Source organism: Misgurnus anguillicaudatus, chromosome 5 (assembly GCF_027580225.2).
Source record: "Misgurnus anguillicaudatus chromosome 5, ASM2758022v2, whole genome shotgun sequence".
Taxonomy (NCBI): domain Eukaryota; kingdom Metazoa; phylum Chordata; class Actinopteri; order Cypriniformes; family Cobitidae; genus Misgurnus; species Misgurnus anguillicaudatus.
The window spans coordinates 41,236,403-41,252,949 of record NC_073341.2 but is presented as its reverse complement, the minus strand read 5'-3'; the positions used below and the strand labels follow the sequence as shown (position 1 = coordinate 41,252,949).

At 36.8% G+C, this 16,547-nt stretch overlaps 4 protein-coding genes across 10 annotated transcripts; 1 reads left to right on the top strand and 3 right to left on the bottom strand.

The window, feature by feature from the left end:
- Positions 1-14: 14 nt before the first annotated feature.
- Positions 15-4,145, bottom strand: gramd2b (GRAM domain-containing protein 2B). 4 transcript variants are annotated; one of them, XM_055168829.2, is made up of 14 exons: positions 3,957-4,145; positions 3,117-3,233; positions 2,863-2,950; positions 2,278-2,347; positions 2,091-2,194; positions 1,920-2,015; positions 1,765-1,836; positions 1,634-1,690; positions 1,443-1,557; positions 1,260-1,343; positions 1,103-1,175; positions 924-1,025; positions 746-827; positions 16-510 (listed from the first exon to the last, which is right to left on the bottom strand). In XM_055168829.2, the coding sequence occupies exons 1-14, from the start codon at positions 4,103-4,105 to the stop codon at positions 463-465; spliced, it is 1,257 nt and encodes a 418-aa protein (XP_055024804.2). In that variant the 5' UTR covers positions 4,106-4,145; the 3' UTR covers positions 16-462. The 4 variants fall into 4 exon arrangements, with proteins under 4 accessions (XP_073724283.1, XP_055024804.2, XP_055024803.2 ...); XM_055168828.2 differs by having other exon boundaries at positions 18-510; positions 1,260-1,364; positions 3,957-4,144; XM_055168830.2 differs by lacking the exon at positions 3,957-4,145 and adding an exon at positions 3,397-3,537 and having other exon boundaries at positions 19-510; positions 1,260-1,364.
- On the bottom strand, positions 4,024-15,120 carry LOC129414723 (interleukin-6 receptor subunit beta). Of its 3 annotated transcripts, XM_055168823.2 has the most exons (18): positions 13,768-15,120; positions 13,477-13,555; positions 13,349-13,393; positions 12,729-12,851; positions 12,538-12,649; positions 12,319-12,452; positions 12,077-12,204; positions 11,850-12,003; positions 11,674-11,756; positions 11,372-11,588; positions 11,119-11,301; positions 10,605-10,703; positions 10,388-10,528; positions 10,164-10,304; positions 9,107-9,191; positions 8,939-9,020; positions 8,686-8,833; positions 4,024-4,160 (listed from the first exon to the last, which is right to left on the bottom strand). In XM_055168823.2, exons 2-18 carry the CDS (start codon positions 13,520-13,522, stop codon positions 4,156-4,158), a joined length of 1,926 nt encoding a protein of 641 aa, XP_055024798.2. In that variant the 5' UTR covers positions 13,523-13,555; positions 13,768-15,120; the 3' UTR covers positions 4,024-4,155. The 3 variants fall into 3 exon arrangements, with proteins under 3 accessions (XP_055024798.2, XP_055024796.2, XP_055024797.2); XM_055168821.2 differs by lacking the exon at positions 4,024-4,160 and having other exon boundaries at positions 8,231-8,833; XM_055168822.2 differs by lacking the exon at positions 4,024-4,160 and having other exon boundaries at positions 8,231-8,833; positions 13,477-13,536.
- Positions 5,058-8,169, top strand: nudt12 (nudix (nucleoside diphosphate linked moiety X)-type motif 12). 2 transcript variants are annotated; one of them, XM_055168827.2, is made up of 8 exons: positions 5,058-5,264; positions 5,782-5,987; positions 6,061-6,362; positions 6,453-6,620; positions 6,741-6,908; positions 6,991-7,104; positions 7,636-7,835; positions 7,921-8,169. In XM_055168827.2, exons 2-8 carry the CDS (start codon positions 5,791-5,793, stop codon positions 8,029-8,031), a joined length of 1,260 nt encoding a protein of 419 aa, XP_055024802.2. In that variant the 5' UTR covers positions 5,058-5,264; positions 5,782-5,790; the 3' UTR covers positions 8,032-8,169. The 2 variants fall into 2 exon arrangements, with proteins under 2 accessions (XP_055024802.2, XP_055024801.2); XM_055168826.2 differs by having other exon boundaries at positions 5,067-5,264; positions 6,061-6,620.
- A 143-nt stretch (positions 15,121-15,263) lies between the features above and the next one.
- shld3 (shieldin complex subunit 3) lies at positions 15,264-16,511 on the bottom strand. The gene is made up of 2 exons (XM_055168833.2): positions 16,372-16,511; positions 15,264-16,104 (listed from the first exon to the last, which is right to left on the bottom strand). Exons 1-2 carry the CDS (start codon positions 16,438-16,440, stop codon positions 15,409-15,411), a joined length of 765 nt encoding a protein of 254 aa, XP_055024808.2. The 5' UTR covers positions 16,441-16,511; the 3' UTR covers positions 15,264-15,408.
- Between the last annotated feature and the right edge of the window lie 36 nt (positions 16,512-16,547).

Below are 16,547 nucleotides of genomic sequence, written 5' to 3'. Positions count from 1 at the left end.
TTATATATAAGTGCCATAACAGAAGTTTTTCTGTCTCACACATACTGTATTACACTCTTGGTGCTTTGTGAGGGATTAAATATTGTTTAAATGATTTCTCACAGGAATCAGAATACTTCATCCCCTCAGTCCATTATTGACAAACAGTCATAAACAGGTAAACACACATCACACTTCAGCGTACAACCTGGAAACATCTAAACACACACACACACGTTTATTCACTTCAAATGACCCTATACAGCACATTAATATCAGTATCTAGTAATCAAATTCATTTCATTACTGAGATCTAAACAAGTTCTAAGTGAGGTTGTGAGAACAGCTTGTGTGTCTACCTGGATGAGGATGTAAAAGCATTTAAACAATGTTCTTCACATCAAGCCTGACCATCACTGGACCTCCATAGATCTCATTCTGAAACACCTGAACTTCTGTGAGTCCATTACTGAAGATGATTCATCACACACGAGACAGAGTCTCCAGCAGATTCTGCAGATTTCTATGAATCTAAAACAAACAGCGGTTATTGTGCCTGTCAATCAAAACTTATTTTCACCTTCACTCTGAACATCTTTTGCAAATGAATGAAACAAAAAGTTGCTTTTTAGTGAGCTTTTAAACTAAACAAGCTGTGTTTTGTGAATCTCTGTTCATCTTACATCCTGGTAACAAATTAGTTTGAATAAGAAAAAAAAAATTTGACTAAGAAAAGCAATTCAGAGACTTCACATCACAAACAAACCTTTTCCAGCTTCAGTAGACTTGCAGAAATCACAGAGTAAATTTCTTTTGTATCTCCTGCAAACAGGCTTTGATATTCATCTCTGAAATAAAAACAACATGACATTAGATGATTTTTTTTGTGTCTTGTCAAATCAAAAGTTACAGCCAATATAATCTAACAACATTTGGATTTTTACCCTTTATGAGGAAACTCCATTGAGACCAGCAAGGTCAGACGTTCCTCCAGAGACACAATCTTAAACGCCATAAAACATGAAGACAAAAGCAGGACACAAACCCTGAGAGAAAAAGCACAGTGAACCCTGAACCTGTCTGAATGTCTCTATAAGTGTGTGTGTACATGTTGTTGACTTACAGAGACAGATACACTAACACAAGTGTGTTAAATGAGAGTGAACCCGGTCTCTGTGTGCTCATGATCTCATCATCTGGTGACCAAAAAAAGTACCAATAAAAAAATCTGTCAATGCAATACAGCCGCTTGTGTTTATACTCCAGCGGTCATCTTTTACCTTTGCATGCTAGATTTGCGTTAGTGTCGCTTTGTTGCACGTGAGAATCAGCTTCACCGTCCCGTTTAGATGCTTCAATAAAACCTTTAGAGCGTTTTGGGAAATCTGTGAATATTGAGATGGAAATCTTAATGTTTACTGTAGAATAAAGAGCAAATAAGTAATGTGAAATCAAATACAAACGAGGACTTTTGTCAAACTCTGGAGATTCTGGTGAGTCTGAACTGCTGCTGTCGTCCACGTGCCGATGTGTCTGCCTGACCGGAGCGTCCAGATCCGACAGATCCGCTGAGAAATCCTGGAGAAGATTAAAACATCAGCAATGTGTAGATCAATCAATAAAGACATGAATATAGAGTTATTATTGTGTCTACCGTTGGCAGAGAGATGGGATGAGTCCTCAGACTCTGTAATGGAGTCTGACTGTTCTCCTGTGAAGCACAAGACTCATTTAATCCATTACAACTCAATCCAGAAAATAAAAACATTCAACTAAAGCACTTACAACCAGATGAGGACAAACTGACATCAAAACCTTGTAAGTTGTGTCTCGAGAAAGAAACGACACAAACGCATACTGCAAAATCAGAAGAACTGCTGTAAGAAAAACATATTTAATTTTTCATGATGACATCTATAAGCTTTTGAGATGTCTTTTACTCTTTCATGTGCTGTAGATATCACAAGCGCATTTGGCACCAAGATGGCTGTTTTAGTTTTCTTAATGACCGTCACAGATGTTACAGGAATCGCAATCTGAAGAAAAACAGAGATGATTTTAACAATATAACAAAAAACAGAAGTCAGATTTGAATAAAAGTTTATTTTCACCTTAGTGTCTCTCCCAAAAACTTTGGAATAAAAACAAATCCAGTTATCAGACACAAAAAGTCTCCCCTGATAGAGAATATCTTTCTGTAACGCACAAGTGTAACCTGCACAATAAACACAAAGACATTTAAAGTTTACACATTCTGTCATTCAATGTCAAATCTTTAAAAGATGATTAAATCAATACTCTGTAGCAGCTCTTCGTCTTCTCTTATGTCTTTGAAAACTTTGTGGTATTGGGAATTTGTTCGTAGAAACTGAAATTTAATAAAAACAAAATTAATATTCAATTCAAACACATACAGTAACTAAATCTTAGAGGAACTTTAAAAGTGAGAAACTTAATCATTAGGGCTGACTATTTAGTTAAAGAAATAAGGAAATTTGACATAATAATATGAAACATGATGTGTGTCCTTGACTCTGTTGTAAATATTATTTCTTACTTAAACAAACAATCATACGACATTCATTTAAAGTCGGGGTGCACAATGTTTGAAAAAACGCTTTGAAAAAGGAAGTCGGGCCGACTACCAAAACACACTTGTAGCCAATCAGCAGTAAGGGGCGTGTCTACTAACCGACATCCTTGCTGGGGTTGCGTATGTGTGGGGCGGGTCTATCAAAAGAAGGTCCAGATTCTATTAGGGTGGGGGCGTGTTTGTTTAGGTGATTACAAATATCAACATTGGCTTTCAAACATTGTGCACTCTGCCTTTAATATCACTACTGTCTACTGCTCATCTGAGATGCTGGAAAGTGATTGACAAACCTGATATGACTGCGGTTTTCTGCGTTCACACTTTAATTCAGAGTCACTCTGGACTTGCAGAAGTAATAATGGATCTAAAGTCTTTGATCTGAAACAAACACACGTGTGGTAATGAAACGTGTTTGTGTGTGTGTGTGTGTGTGTGTGTGTGTGTGTGTGTGTGTGTGTGTGTGTGTGTGTGTGTGTGTGTGTGTGTGTGTGTGTGTGTGTGTGTGTGTGTGATATTCAGTAAGCAGATTCATTATGAAGTTCACCTGACGAGGCTTTTTCTTCTCCTGACAGAGCTGTCGGTCTCAGCGTCCAGTGAAATGAAAGCGTCCGGCCTCGTCATACTGTTACCTTCCTCTTCTTCCTCGTTTTCATCATATTCCCTTCAGTTAAGTGATAGACAAAGTGTATAACAACACAGAACCAAAACAAACAGTTTTTATTGGATTATATAAAAATGGTAAGACATTAATATGTTTTTCTCCAACATCAGTTTAAAGTTAAAGCAGTTCAATAATAGAAGAGGATAGAAACAACACACATTACCTTGAAAAACACTTGAACCTGTGGATGATGAGATCTTTATAACTCTTGTTTCTAACTATTTCATCTCCGGCTTGTCTGTAACATCTCACCTGGTGACTGATCTGAGCTAGTTTTAATTCGTCCTGTATTCACTTACACACAACGTCACGCAGTAACGTTTAACCTGACCCGATCTCATTCTGTTAAAGCTGAGAGGTTTAGTGTTACTGAAACAAGAGTCTCACACCGCACACATCTCTCATCCTAAAATAAAACTCATTCTTTAACCAAACAAACACCTTACAGCAACATGTGGATATTTGCTGTCGTCTGGGATAAATTCACATTGTGATTCTCTGTAATTGATTGGTGGTTCACCATCATGCTTTGTGTTTGCCAACAAACACAAGACAAAGTCCTTTAAGCACAGATTATGCAACAAACCTGCACGATATTACACAATATTAGGAATGTTTCATTTTATTTTATAAATTTACCAGAATCCACAGCACACTAAATGACATCAATAAAGTCATTCTGGTGCATCTGATGTGTTTTTGTGTTCAAATGCATGAATTTACCGTAGTAAGTGCGAGTCATTCAGCTGTTGATGTGGTTGTACAGAACACATGGGTCGAACTGCATCCCTTTGGTTTTTACACTGAACTGAATCTTGAGAAGTGAAATGTTTGTCCATCAGAATGTTTCTGTGATCTTCGTCTGATCTCATCTGATCTTCTGCTGCGGCTGCTTCTGCTTCTGGGAGGTTTTGACCCACAATCAGTCTGTTAATGAATAATATGCTGACTAATGGAGCTTTAGCAAGCAAACACAAATAAACATGTTCAATAGATATTGTTTGCTAGATGAAAGATTATATTTACACTGAATCTTACATTTGCTAAATAAGATAAGCGGTTAAAGTTATAATCACATACAAATGAAATCTGAATAAGTTTAAGTATTAATGTACATTTCTATTAATTTACTTCTTGATATTTGCACAGCTGTCTATTAAGACAAATTTGTTAATGACCTTTGAACTCTAACTGTGGACATTCAAAGCAACAAGTGAACACAAATTGAGATTTCTTTTAGATTTCTGCCTAAAGTTTGATCAACAGATCATATTTTTAACTGGAGCTCACAGGAGATCATCCTAAATTGGTTACCAGCGTGTTTTATATTCAACTGATGTTTATTGCTACTTAATTAACATGAATGATTGTGAACATATTTGGGTTTTACTGCACATATTTTCTGTTATGAATTAGGTAAAAATTACTTTAGGATAACACAGAAATGAAAGAGACATTGATGTTAGCTGATCTTTACCCTTGAAACATTACCCCTGTCATTATAGTTCTGTGAAAGGTTATGGAATGATTTGTCAACGTTTAGTAATGAAAGATATTCTTTGCATTTTAAAAAGGTCATGTTTTATTTGTTTAACTATGATAACAGCTGGTAAATCTTATTGAATTAATCTGTTGTATTAGACACTTTTCACATTCACTAATATAAGTTTTCTAACAACAAGCCCATTTTCTCAGTAGTCTTCAAATCATTTCAGAAGAATTATACTTTTATAGCTTTCAGAGAAACTATAAAAACTGTTCACCTGTGCTGTGTCTTCTTTAAATAACTCAAAGTTTTATTTGAATAATCTTTACATAATTCTTCCTTGTGTTGTAGTATGGCTTTGTTGCTGAAAGAATCATTTAAAAACAATGAAAGTGTAATAAAATATGATCTGATCATAAAGGTGTAATAACTAACGTCATCCGCGAGAGGTCGCGCGTGCTTCAGTGCGTCATCATCGAGCGACAGACAGATACGACCCCATTATAAACTTCCACACCAAGACATTAGTAAATATTGTGCATTTGGTGAGTGGTTATAACATTTCTCTGCAGATATTAAGAATAATAAACTACATTTAATTCGCATTGTAGTCGTCATGATTATTACAGTAACGTCACGATCATCTTTAATGTCAAAGAGTTTCAATGATCTTTTTACCCAATAACTATTAGTAACTCCTTATTTCTTTTCCTTTGTTTGATTAACTATTATATATATTTGTTTAATTCCTTACACTTCTTTGTAATTTTATATCTGTTAACAATGCAATACGTCTGCCTGTGACAAATGTACTAGTTTATTTGATATGTTGCAAGCCTATTTTGCATGTAGATTTGTTGACAATCATATTTACTGTATCTGATCTGCCAAAACATTGAGTTTATTGGTAAATATTTAAGAATGTTTGATCAGATGACGTGTATAAGAGACTCGATTCACTCATGTTTACATCATCATAGTTTTAAATGTCTCATCAAATGTGAATACAAAGAGTTAAACTGAATGTTGAAGATAATGATTTTTTGATTTGGTCATCTTCAGTGTTTTGAGATGGAGTTGAATGTTCGAGATGAACTTGTGAAGGAGTTTCTGGACTGCTCATCCAGAGGAGATCTGGAGAAGATTTCTTCAATGATGTCTCACTGCAGTGATCTGATAGATGAGAGAGGAGAGACGGGCTGGACCGCTTTAATGCTGGCGGCTCGACACGGACACTACGAGATAACTAAACTCTTACTGTCCAAAGGGTGAGATCCAGATCTTCACATTATATTCAGCTGAAGCAACAATCATCACAACAACTTTCTTCACTTGTTACAGGTGTGACACAACCGCAACAAACAGATCGGGTCAGACCGCCCGAGACGTGGCTCTGTTTTGGGGTCACAGACACATCGCCCGTTTGTTGGCCGACGGCCGGGACGGTGTCGTTCATCACGTTCTGCCCGAGAGAGAGACGGATGAGGCGGATATTTACTTTAACAGAGAGTTTCTCAACAGAATGAGCGAGAAGCGGACAGATTCAGAGTGGCTCGCTGCCAAACGATCTTCTCCTCACAGCGTTTTCATCCTCTTTTATAATCTGAATCCTCTGGTGTCACCCCGAGCCGATGCCAACGAGGGTGAGCCTGATGTGAAACTGTGCAAACTCAAAGTGACGTCTGTGGAGGAGTTGTTAAAACAGAGTAATACTGTGCTTATTTTCTTGGGAGCTGAGAAACAGGAGAGACGCCTGGAGACGGATGGAGACGGACCGATCGCCTGGTTTGCTCTCAACACCGAAGACGATCCTTCAAAACTCCTTAAAGTGAAAGATCCAAACAGTTTCTTTCTGAAGGGCCCGATGCCTGGACTCCTGATGCTGAGTGACAACGATGCGGGTGAGATTCTGCGCTCAAATGACCAACGTATCATACACATACAACAACACCTTAGCAACCATTCAGAACACCCTAGCAACCTCATAATCACACACGTGTAATAGTGATTTGTGCACGCAGGTGTCGTCGCTCAAGCGCGGGCCGTCCTCGCGTGGCACAGCAGATACGGATTCTGTCCGACGTGTGGAAGCGAAACTGGAGTAGAAGAGGGAGGTTACAAGAGGACCTGTTTGAGAGCAGGCTGTAAAAGTCTCCAGGGCATCCACAACACCTGCTATCCCAGAGTTGGCGAGTAAACGCTCGATTAGTGCTCAGCCGGCGGTCTGGAAACCTGATCTCTCTCTCACGCCCGTCTCTCTGCACCCCACAGATCCTGTCGTGATCATGTTAGTGATCCACCCTGACGGGAATCAATGCCTGCTGGGACGCAAGAAGAGTTTTCCTTCTGGAATGTTCTCGTGTCTCGCCGGCTTTATAGAAGCAGGTGAAATATCTCAACGCTTGAGTCACACTCTTATAAATGTTTGAATGGATCAAATATCAAAGAGCGCTGCTGCTGCTGCTGGAGGTTTTCTTATAACTGACTCCACATTCTGCTGTGACTTTTAATGGATGTAAATGAACATTTCATGATGTATCTTTCTTTCTTTAATCTTCTGAACCCAAATGAAGCTGTGTTTGTAAAGTGGTGTTGTGGGTTGTATAGTGGGAGTGGATGGGAATCGCTGCTTCTCAAGCTTTAAGTGATAAAATAAGTCAACGTGACTCGTGCAGTATATTTCAGGTGTCCTGAAGGGTTTATTTGATGAAATGTTTGATCTGTGCCATTTCTCTGCATGCGTTCATGAGGGTGCGAGATCTCCATCCACTCGCACTGTTAACAAAAAACACCATCTCTCAAAACAGTCTGTGTTTCGGTTCAGAAGATCAAAGAAAACGAACTATATGAGGGTGAGTAAATACAGATTAGCATTTTCTTAACCCTTTCAATGACTTGAAATGTTGTGTGGATCAGGAGAGTCGGTGGAAGCTGCCGTGAGGAGAGAAGTTCAGGAAGAGAGCGGCGTTCTGGTGGGCCAGGTTCAGTATCAGACGTGTCAGGCGTGGCCGATGCCGTCCTGTCTGATGATTGGCTGCCACTGCGTTGCTCTGACAACCGACATCTCAGTTGATAAAAATGAAATCGAAGAAGCTCGCTGGTTCACGCGGCAGCAGGTGCGACTTAAAGGCTTTATTTACTGATTGATTGATTAGTTACTGATGTTAATGATTCTGCTTCATTTCTTCTTCTTCTGTTTAGGTGATCAATGCACTCGTGAAAGACAAACATGCCGCCTTCAATATCCCACCCAAACAAGCTGTTGCTCACTATCTGATCAAACACTGGATAGGCTTTAACTCAAATCTATGATCTCGCTTTATATAATATGCTGCTTTTACATTTAATTTTCTATGTAAATCTTTGAATTGCACAAATCAGATACACTTTATAGATTTTAGAAGAGTTCATGTGATCATGTCTTAAATTAAAAGCAAAAACTAACCTTAAGCTGTTAAGTTTGTGGTTCTCATTTCTTAACAGATTTGAACATGTTTTGTACTTTAAACCCGATATCATGATGCACAGTTGATACACAGACTGCGTTAATTCAAATTCACTTTAATCTTTAAACTATTTGAAAAATGACTGAGTATAAAACAAGTTTTAACAAAAGAGTCCAGCGTCTGTTGCAATCAGAAAACACTGTGTGGTTATGTAATACTTTACAGTCATTTTGTAATACAACACATGATGATTATTATTATCAACACAAGATATTCGTGGAGTCCATTAAACACACACATGATGCTAGAGATTCATTACTGTAGATGAGACCAATGATCAATATCTCATCCTGAGTTTCTCATGGTTCAGACAGAGGACATCTCACAGATTCACAGATGATTTCTTCATTGTGAACATAATCCAGGTTAGCAGTTAATACGGGTAAATCATTGTAGTCGGGTGGATTCGAGGGACCTGATATGTTTTCTACATAATCTGATCTGGATCTGTGAGTTGTACCTTCACTGGTTGTGCAGATCTTTGATGAAATCACTTCATCTTCTGCAACTGAAGACATGCGACGTTCAACGTGGATGATGTTCTTCTCCGTCTGCTGCTCAACCGTAAAAACATTTTCCAGCCTCAGCACACAAATCTTGCTGTTCTCCTGTTGAGATTGAGAAAGAGAAACATTCTTGCTACATAACGTTGGTAGAAAGGCGTAAGTGAGATGTTAAATGTAACAGATGATAATACAGAAGTGATATTTCACCTCAAAAGGAGCGTTGAGTAACCAGTGACCTATCAGACTATAACCAGGGTTGGCAACGTTTGGGAAGAAGTATTGTTTACACCTGTGTGTGTATGAGGATTAAAGCAATGCTGTAAAGATCTGAAATCATCACATTCATCATGTCAGACGTATGAGATCGATGCTTACACAGTCTTGGTTAAAACAGAGAAGAACCCGAAGCCAAGAACCAGGAGAACCAGAGGAACACAACATTTAATAATCTCATCATAATCTGTTAGAAATATGAATGTAGGATTATTATAAAACACACAGTGTTACAGTTGTGCAAAAATACACAAAATATCAGCACTCCAACGTAACCCATACAGCAAAAAAATACATTTCTCTGGACAAAAATATGTTTTAAATATATGCTAAATACATTTTGTAGAAAGTAAAGCTTAATTAAATATATTTTTGAATTTGAAAATAACATACATTATTTTAACCTTCATTTATTTCAAAATGTTTTTCAGGGCCAACAAATACATTTCTAGTTTTACAACCCATATGGCCAAAAATATATTACTCTTGGACAAAATAGAATTATAAATATATATATTTTGCATCTGAAAACTTTTCAAACATGTTACATTTACAAAGTTTTTCTTTCAATGTGATGTGAATAAAAATGCTTTAAAGATATATATTTTTAAATAAATTTCAAAAATGGAGAAAAATATATATTGGTTAAAAATACATTTTTGTAAACATATTAAAAATTAGGGCTGGGCATAGATTAATCTAGATTAATCTCATACAAAATAAAAGTAATTTTTTGCATAATATATGAGTTTGTGATGTATTATGTATATTTAAACACACACACACATACATATACATTTAAGAAATGTTTTATTTAAATATAGTTTTTTTATTTATATATAATTTAGAATATTTAAAAATATAAATAAATATATATACACATGTAAATGTTTCTTAAATACATACATATTTATATATACATAAAAATTACACACAGCACAAACTCATATGTTATGCCAAAATTTACTTTTATTTTGTATGAGATTAATCTAGATTAATCTATGCCCAGCTCTATTAAAAATACATTTCAGAACATATATTTTGGGGCATTTTTTATATATTTGAACATATATTTTTCACCATATGGGAAACCTCAATGTTGTGTTCGATAACAATTATGTCTTTGTGTTTTTGTGTGTGTGTGTGTGTGTGTCTTTACCTAGAAGAGGTGTGGTAACATCTAAAGTTGCCGTTGAAAAATTCCCACTTACAGTTTCTCCATGAATATAAAGTGTGTATTTGGCATTTGCCTGAAGATCATTGAATAACTCCTGTGCTTTATGTGGAAAAACTGTAAGGTCTGAGAGAGAGAGAGAGAGATTGATTCAGAGACGTTACAGAATCACAGAAAGTGGATAAATAAATTTAGAATCATTAAGTTACATCGTGTTTGATGTTTTCCCTTTAGCACCAGTTTGTAGTAAAGAACATTAATGTTGGGCTGCGTCTCTTTCCACACAAATTTGACCGTCAGAGAGGATTTAGTCAAAGTGATGAGATGAAAGCCCAGCAGATCCAGCAGGGCTAAAGTCAAACACATTTGAGTCTTTTATAAGATAATAAGTTGTATTGAGTTTATTAAGATCTCTTCAGGACTTACTGCCGTGTTGTAGATCAGCGAGGACAGAGACGGGTGCTCCACACAGATACTCATGAACCGGATAAACACTGATGCTGTACGTCTCTCCTGATTTAATATCTGTCATCAAATATTACACCGTATTATTATATACAGTAAAGTCATACAGATCATATGTTTGTGTGAAGTTTTATATATCAATGAGCAGATTTTCCTCTAAACTAGAGATGAATTATTGTTGAGTGTGTTTGTGTACATTACTGTTATACAATCATTTATATTTGATGTTAAAAGCTTTTCAACACATGTTAAATATCATTACATTACTGACTTAAGTGCATTCTTAAGAATAAGACTATTTTAAACAACAGTTATTATAGATTCATTATAAAAACACAATGACATTTAGTCAAATTTAATGTCTTCATTCTTTTTTTAGACTTTAGTGTGGACATATACTGACTGCTGAGATTCACCGGCTTATATTGTTTCATAGACAAACAGTTGTGTATCTATAATAAGATATATTGATGACCTGGCAGAAGTGCAGTAAACGTGAAGGCGTTCACACGCATCCATCCGCTGGAGGACACATCTGAAGATGATCTCCATTCAATGGCAAACTCGCTCACATTTACTGCAGTCACATCAACTTCCCAATGTAACTTCAGAAAGAGACCATCAGAAGAAACCCAAAGACCTTTCACTGCAGGAACATCTGTACAGAAAACATCAGACAGATACACAACAGTTTGACTCAATCAGACTCAGATTATTCATGTTCTCACCATGATGAAGAGCTGCATTAACTCGGAGTCGTCGGCCGGGTGATCGTCCTGCGCTGTTATAGGCAGATACGGTGACGTCATACTCCTCTGACATTACAGACACAAGCATCTTAAGATCAGACGTGTGGATGGTTTTCCTGCGAGCGAGATGTTTGCTGGGCGCGTAAGAAACTTCATAACCTTGAATGAGCCCTCGAGCATCTGATCTATCCAGAGCCTGTCAGAGACAAACGACAGCATCTGATAAACATTCATGCTGTCACTGAATAACAAAATATCAAGTGTGAAAAACGCAGAATCACCTTCCAGAGAATTCCCAGCTGCTGAGTTCCTGAATTTCTGTCCAAGATTAAATAATAACTGAGCAGAGGAGCTGCGATCGGCACTACGACACAGAGGAGGATAAGAAATGCTTGTTTTTAAGATGTGTTGCTGTGTTTTACTATAGTAATAATAATGATCTGATGTTTTTATGAACCGCTCTCTGATGTCGTCGCTCGAGCTTCAGAGCTCCATTTACTCCATTGACCGAAGCCGTAAGAGCAGGAAACCTTCAGACTGTATTCAGTGTACGGCTGAAGATCATTGATGATGTATAGAGACTCCTTTGAGACTTCAGACACTGAGAACATCTTTCAACACACAAAAACACTTCTATTAACTTGATCTGTTCAATAGTTTAAAGATTACTGATAAGCAGCAGACCTCTCTCCATGATGCTGCGCTGAGACGGATTTGACATTGTGTGATTTTGTGTACACAGCTGCTCCAGGTGACATTTAGTGAAGTGTCTGTGCTGTTGACAAATCTGATGACCGGCTGAGGAGCCTGAACTATAAACATACAAACTAGAATCACATACACATTCACTTTCATTATGAGCACAATTGAATAAATCAGAGCAATAGAAGTAAGTGCATAATAAAAGCAAATAAATGTAATCGTACTGATTTCACTTAGATTGACTTTATAGACGTCTGAGAAGATCTCTCTCTGATCGATGAGATTCACTGATTTGATCGTTAAATTGAAAATAGAAACAATACTTAAAATTGCAGGACAGGAGATGATGTCTCGCGCTCTACAAAACAGGAAAACATTATTGGTGTTTGTTATATTTCTAGTTGTTAGATGAGACTGTGCTAAATAAAAGATGAGCGCTTTACTTGCTGATAATGAAGGTGTTGATGCTTCTGATATCATTCAGCTGAATCCAGCTGCACGTGAGAGACTCCTCGTCCATCAGAAAATGACACGATGTGTTCATAAAGTTCATGTCTTTAAGATAAAAGTTAGAAAGAACATTAAACGCAAGAAAATGATTGAACTGATAATGTGATGTGATGACATACAGTACCAGATCTACTGAGACCTTCAGGCTTTCCATCAGACGCTGTGTAGAGACAGTCAGAGGCGGACATCACACAGACGTTCTTCTGCTTCTCACAAAGCTTTAGTTTACTTGTACTCACAGTCAGCTCTGAAGAACAAACACTTTTTTACTATAGTAACTGCACTATAAGAAGTGAACAGTTTTGAAAAAAAAAAGTTAACTTTTCCCCACCATTGATAATTATCTCATCAATTAAGAGAAAACGCTTCCCTGACAATTTTTGTGTTTTTACGTCAATCTATATTTCTGCTATTATCCGTTACGTGTCGCTCTTAAACAACTTATAAAACACTGAAACATCCACTGATTCAAAAACTGTAAAAAAAATTTGGTTTTGACCATCACACTGAATCTGATCTTTAACAAAAGTCCTTTACAAAAATGCAATTATTTCAATTTTTGGGGTTTGTTCTTTTATTTAATATGTTGTACGTTTATATATTTATAAAAGAACATTTTCTGAAAGGCAATAAACTTTTATGAAAACCATAAAAAGTGTTGGCGCTGGCTGGCAACTTGAAGTGTGTTGAAATGATAAAACTGACATCTATTCATTTGACAAAAATACCAGCAGAAATATTCACCTCGAGTGTTGAGACGCTGTGTGTTTCTCTTTAAAGATAAATCACCTGTAAATCAAACACATATACAGTTAATTCATGTAAAAGTACATGAGTGTATAAATGTGTGTGTGTGTGTTAAGATGACTTACAGCAACACATAGAGATCAGCAAACACACAACTCCTATGCGACTCATTTTACATCTAAAAACTAAACAAGCACAATCAATCTGAAAATACAAATACAGGAGAATATGAAACAGTGAGTCTGTTCAGATGATGAGATTATTAAATATATGTCCTGTATTTCTGATGGATAAATATTAAAGAGATGTAGGTGATTATTAAATTAATTTGATATAAAACTCTTTTGGAAAATAACAAAGTGAAGTGAAGAAATAAAGAAATGTTAAGACATAGATGTGATTTTTCAGAGACTTACGGTCCAGTGTTTGTGTTGAGCTCACGCAGGAACAGAAGAACAGAAGTTTGCTTTAAAACTCTCACCGTTTCTCAGAGGAACACAGATAACATCAGAACAACACTTCCTTCAACATTTCCCTTCCATCTAACCTGGAACTTACTCAATACTACAGAAACATCTACCGTTTACAAAGGGTTAAAATAAAAACCTAGCTGTGGCCGGCTGCATAAACCTTTAAGACTAGCCTTAAAACTTACTCATGAATTTTTTTCTTCAAGACTGATCATAACTGTTTTAAGTATGTTACATAGAAAGACAGATTGGTCTAATTAAAATCCAAATAATAAGACTGATTAGCCCTAACTAATTGCTAGTTAGTCAGACGCAGTCACAGCTATGTTTATGTAACCGGCCACTGCTGTTGAGGAAAGATGAAAACTTTTGTCTCGAGTCTATGTTTTCTTACACATTACAGCTGAAATGAAAGCAGGTTTGTGTGAAAAACAGAAACGACTCTTTAAGAAATTAAAGCGTTGATGAACAAGATATGAACATCCGCCAGCATGAGTTACAACATCTTTATAAAGCATCAGCAGATAGGCTACATTAGAAAACTGAGCTCTTTTCAACCTGATAACAGCATAAATCAAAGAAATCTTCATTAATAAACAGAATTAAATTCACACAAACACCCCTCATTAAAAATAAATGTTGATACACTAAATATACAGAGATCATGATGTTCAATTTAATGAACTGGTTAGATCGGCGACACTTTAACTTACTATTATTGATTGTACGATAGATAAACAGTCTTAGTTTGTGATAACTCCTTATTAATGCACATAATTCAGAATGGTGAGAATGAAGCACAAGTTCATTAACACGTTTATTAAAGGCCACATTAGGATTCATTTAATACAGAAGAGCAGTCAACTTTTTTTGTTTGATCTACTTGTCAACTATTCACAGAAAAATTCTGTTTTTAGTTATTTTAATATAAAAGTGTTGCAACAAGTTTGTTTTAGTAGAGTAAAAGTGAGGTAACCCTATAGCTTTAGTATAGTACAAGTGAAGTAACAATGCTTTTCATTATTACCATTCAAATGACCATAGTTTTAATACAAATGCCATGGTTAAACTATAGTTACTGTTTTTTAAATAAAAACTATATTGTTTCTATAGTTATCTAAGAGGGAATATCTGAGAAGAAACAGCAGATCTTCACATGCATTATAATAGGCTGTGATCACTTTGATTTTAGCTACTGCTATATTTTCTTGTCAAAGTTGGCATGCACGAGATTCTTCACTTACTCAGACGTGACAGAGTATTATTAAGGCACTTTACTTTGTTTTTTTTTCGTCCCTTTGATTTCTTCTCTTAAACTGTTAAACATACGAATCATGTTGTTTAAAACTAGTTATATTTCCTAATTAAACTAAGGCCTAGTCCTGGATTAAGCTAATCCTGGTCCGGGAAACCGCCCCAATGACTTTCAATGTCTAGAATAAGCCTTTCAAAATCCATGAAATTCCCTTTGGGAACCCTGTATCACGTTAAAATGAAAAAGCTGATTTAAAAACCACAGCATATTTTAATTTACAATTACAATTCATGACCTATTTTAAAAACAAATCATTAAAAATACAATAAATATTAAAATTTGATGATATCTCCAAGTTTATGGACTGTTAATGTAATCCGACCAGAGAGTTGGAATTCATCCTTTAGAAAATTCCCAATAAATTCACAGTAAGAGACGTCACAGTAGATCCAGATCTGAGCAAGAGCTCTCTGGAAGTTTGCATTACATGTAGGCAGTCTGGAGTGTCGGATCGCTCGATTCAACTGAAACCAAACTTCATCCACAGTGAACGTGACACAGTTGAGCTCACACACGATCCACTTTACTCTCTGATGAAGATGAAGTCTGTGTTTGTCAATGATTTTACTGAAGAGTCGTGAGAATGACTGTGAGGTCTTTATAACCGGCGTCGTCCTCTCTCTGATCACACACCACGAGCGTTTAAACTCTTCTGGTTTATTGTTAAACTCATCTGTGCTATCAGACGCTGTCAGTGATTTGACTCTGTGTGTATCTGCGGCTCTGCTCGTGTCTGATGTGTTGTGATGTTCCTGCAGACAATTTGTGATGTTGTGTAGATCTTCAGATGAGATGATTGGAGCAGACTTTTTGGGTCTGATGGTTCTGATGGCGTCTGATGATGTTGACGGGTACCAGGGTTTAAATTCAGGAAGATTTCTGCTGGGAAACTCCTGAAGAACTCTGTGTGTGATGAGTACAACATCTCTCACCTCCAAATCATCACTGAAATAATACACACTCGCATCCTTGCAACACAAACACACAACACAGCAAACACACAACACAACACAACATAGCAAAGCAAACACACACACACACACACACACACACACACACACACACACACACACACACACACACACACACACACACACACACACACAGCAAACACACACACACACACACACACACACACATTTTAATAGTTTTAAGCGCATACACTCGCGTGTGTGTTTACATTAGCATTAGAGAGCTAACTTAACGTCATAACATTGTTATAAACAAACACTCACCGCTCGCGTCATATCATCATCTTCATCATCATCCTCCTCTTGATCATCTTCGTGTTTGCCATTCATCATTCACGTGTGCTGTGTGTAATAAATGAACATAATTCATGTCAACAGACGCGATTGCCACACGACGCTCCTCACCGACAGGCGGCGCTGCGGGGTCACGCGCGCTTCAC

Excerpts from the sequence above, each read along its gene's own strand:
- shld3 (XM_055168833.2), bottom strand. The coding sequence starts at position 16,440 with ATGATGAATGGCAAACACGAAGATGATCAAGAGGAGGATGATGATGAA. Across the intron at positions 16,105-16,371 it reads ATGATGATATGACGCGAGCG|GATGCGAGTGTGTATTATTT; the intron begins GTGAGTGTTTGT and ends TTGTGTTGCAAG.
- gramd2b (XM_055168828.2), bottom strand. The coding sequence starts at position 4,105 with ATGAGATCAGACGAAGATCACAGAAACATTCTGATGGACAAACATTTC. Across the intron at positions 3,234-3,956 it reads AATGACTCGCACTTACTACG|GGAATATGATGAAAACGAGG; the intron begins GTAAATTCATGC and ends ACTTAACTGAAG. Across the intron at positions 1,176-1,259 it reads CGCAAATCTAGCATGCAAAG|ATGATGAGATCATGAGCACA; the intron begins GTAAAAGATGAC and ends TTTGGTCACCAG.
- LOC129414723 (XM_055168821.2), bottom strand. The coding sequence starts at position 13,522 with ATGAGTCGCATAGGAGTTGTGTGTTTGCTGATCTCTATGTGTTGCT. Across the intron at positions 11,757-11,849 it reads AGCGACGACATCAGAGAGCG|TGCCGATCGCAGCTCCTCTG; the intron begins GTTCATAAAAAC and ends TCTGTGTCGTAG. Across the intron at positions 11,302-11,371 it reads TAATGCAGCTCTTCATCATG|ATGTTCCTGCAGTGAAAGGT; the intron begins GTGAGAACATGA and ends TTTTCTGTACAG.
- nudt12 (XM_055168826.2), top strand. The coding sequence starts at position 5,791 with ATGGAGTTGAATGTTCGAGATGAACTTGTGAAGGAGTTTCTGGACTGC. Across the intron at positions 6,909-6,990 it reads CACCTGCTATCCCAGAGTTG|ATCCTGTCGTGATCATGTTA; the intron begins GCGAGTAAACGC and ends TGCACCCCACAG. Across the intron at positions 7,105-7,635 it reads CGCCGGCTTTATAGAAGCAG|GAGAGTCGGTGGAAGCTGCC; the intron begins GTGAAATATCTC and ends TGTGTGGATCAG.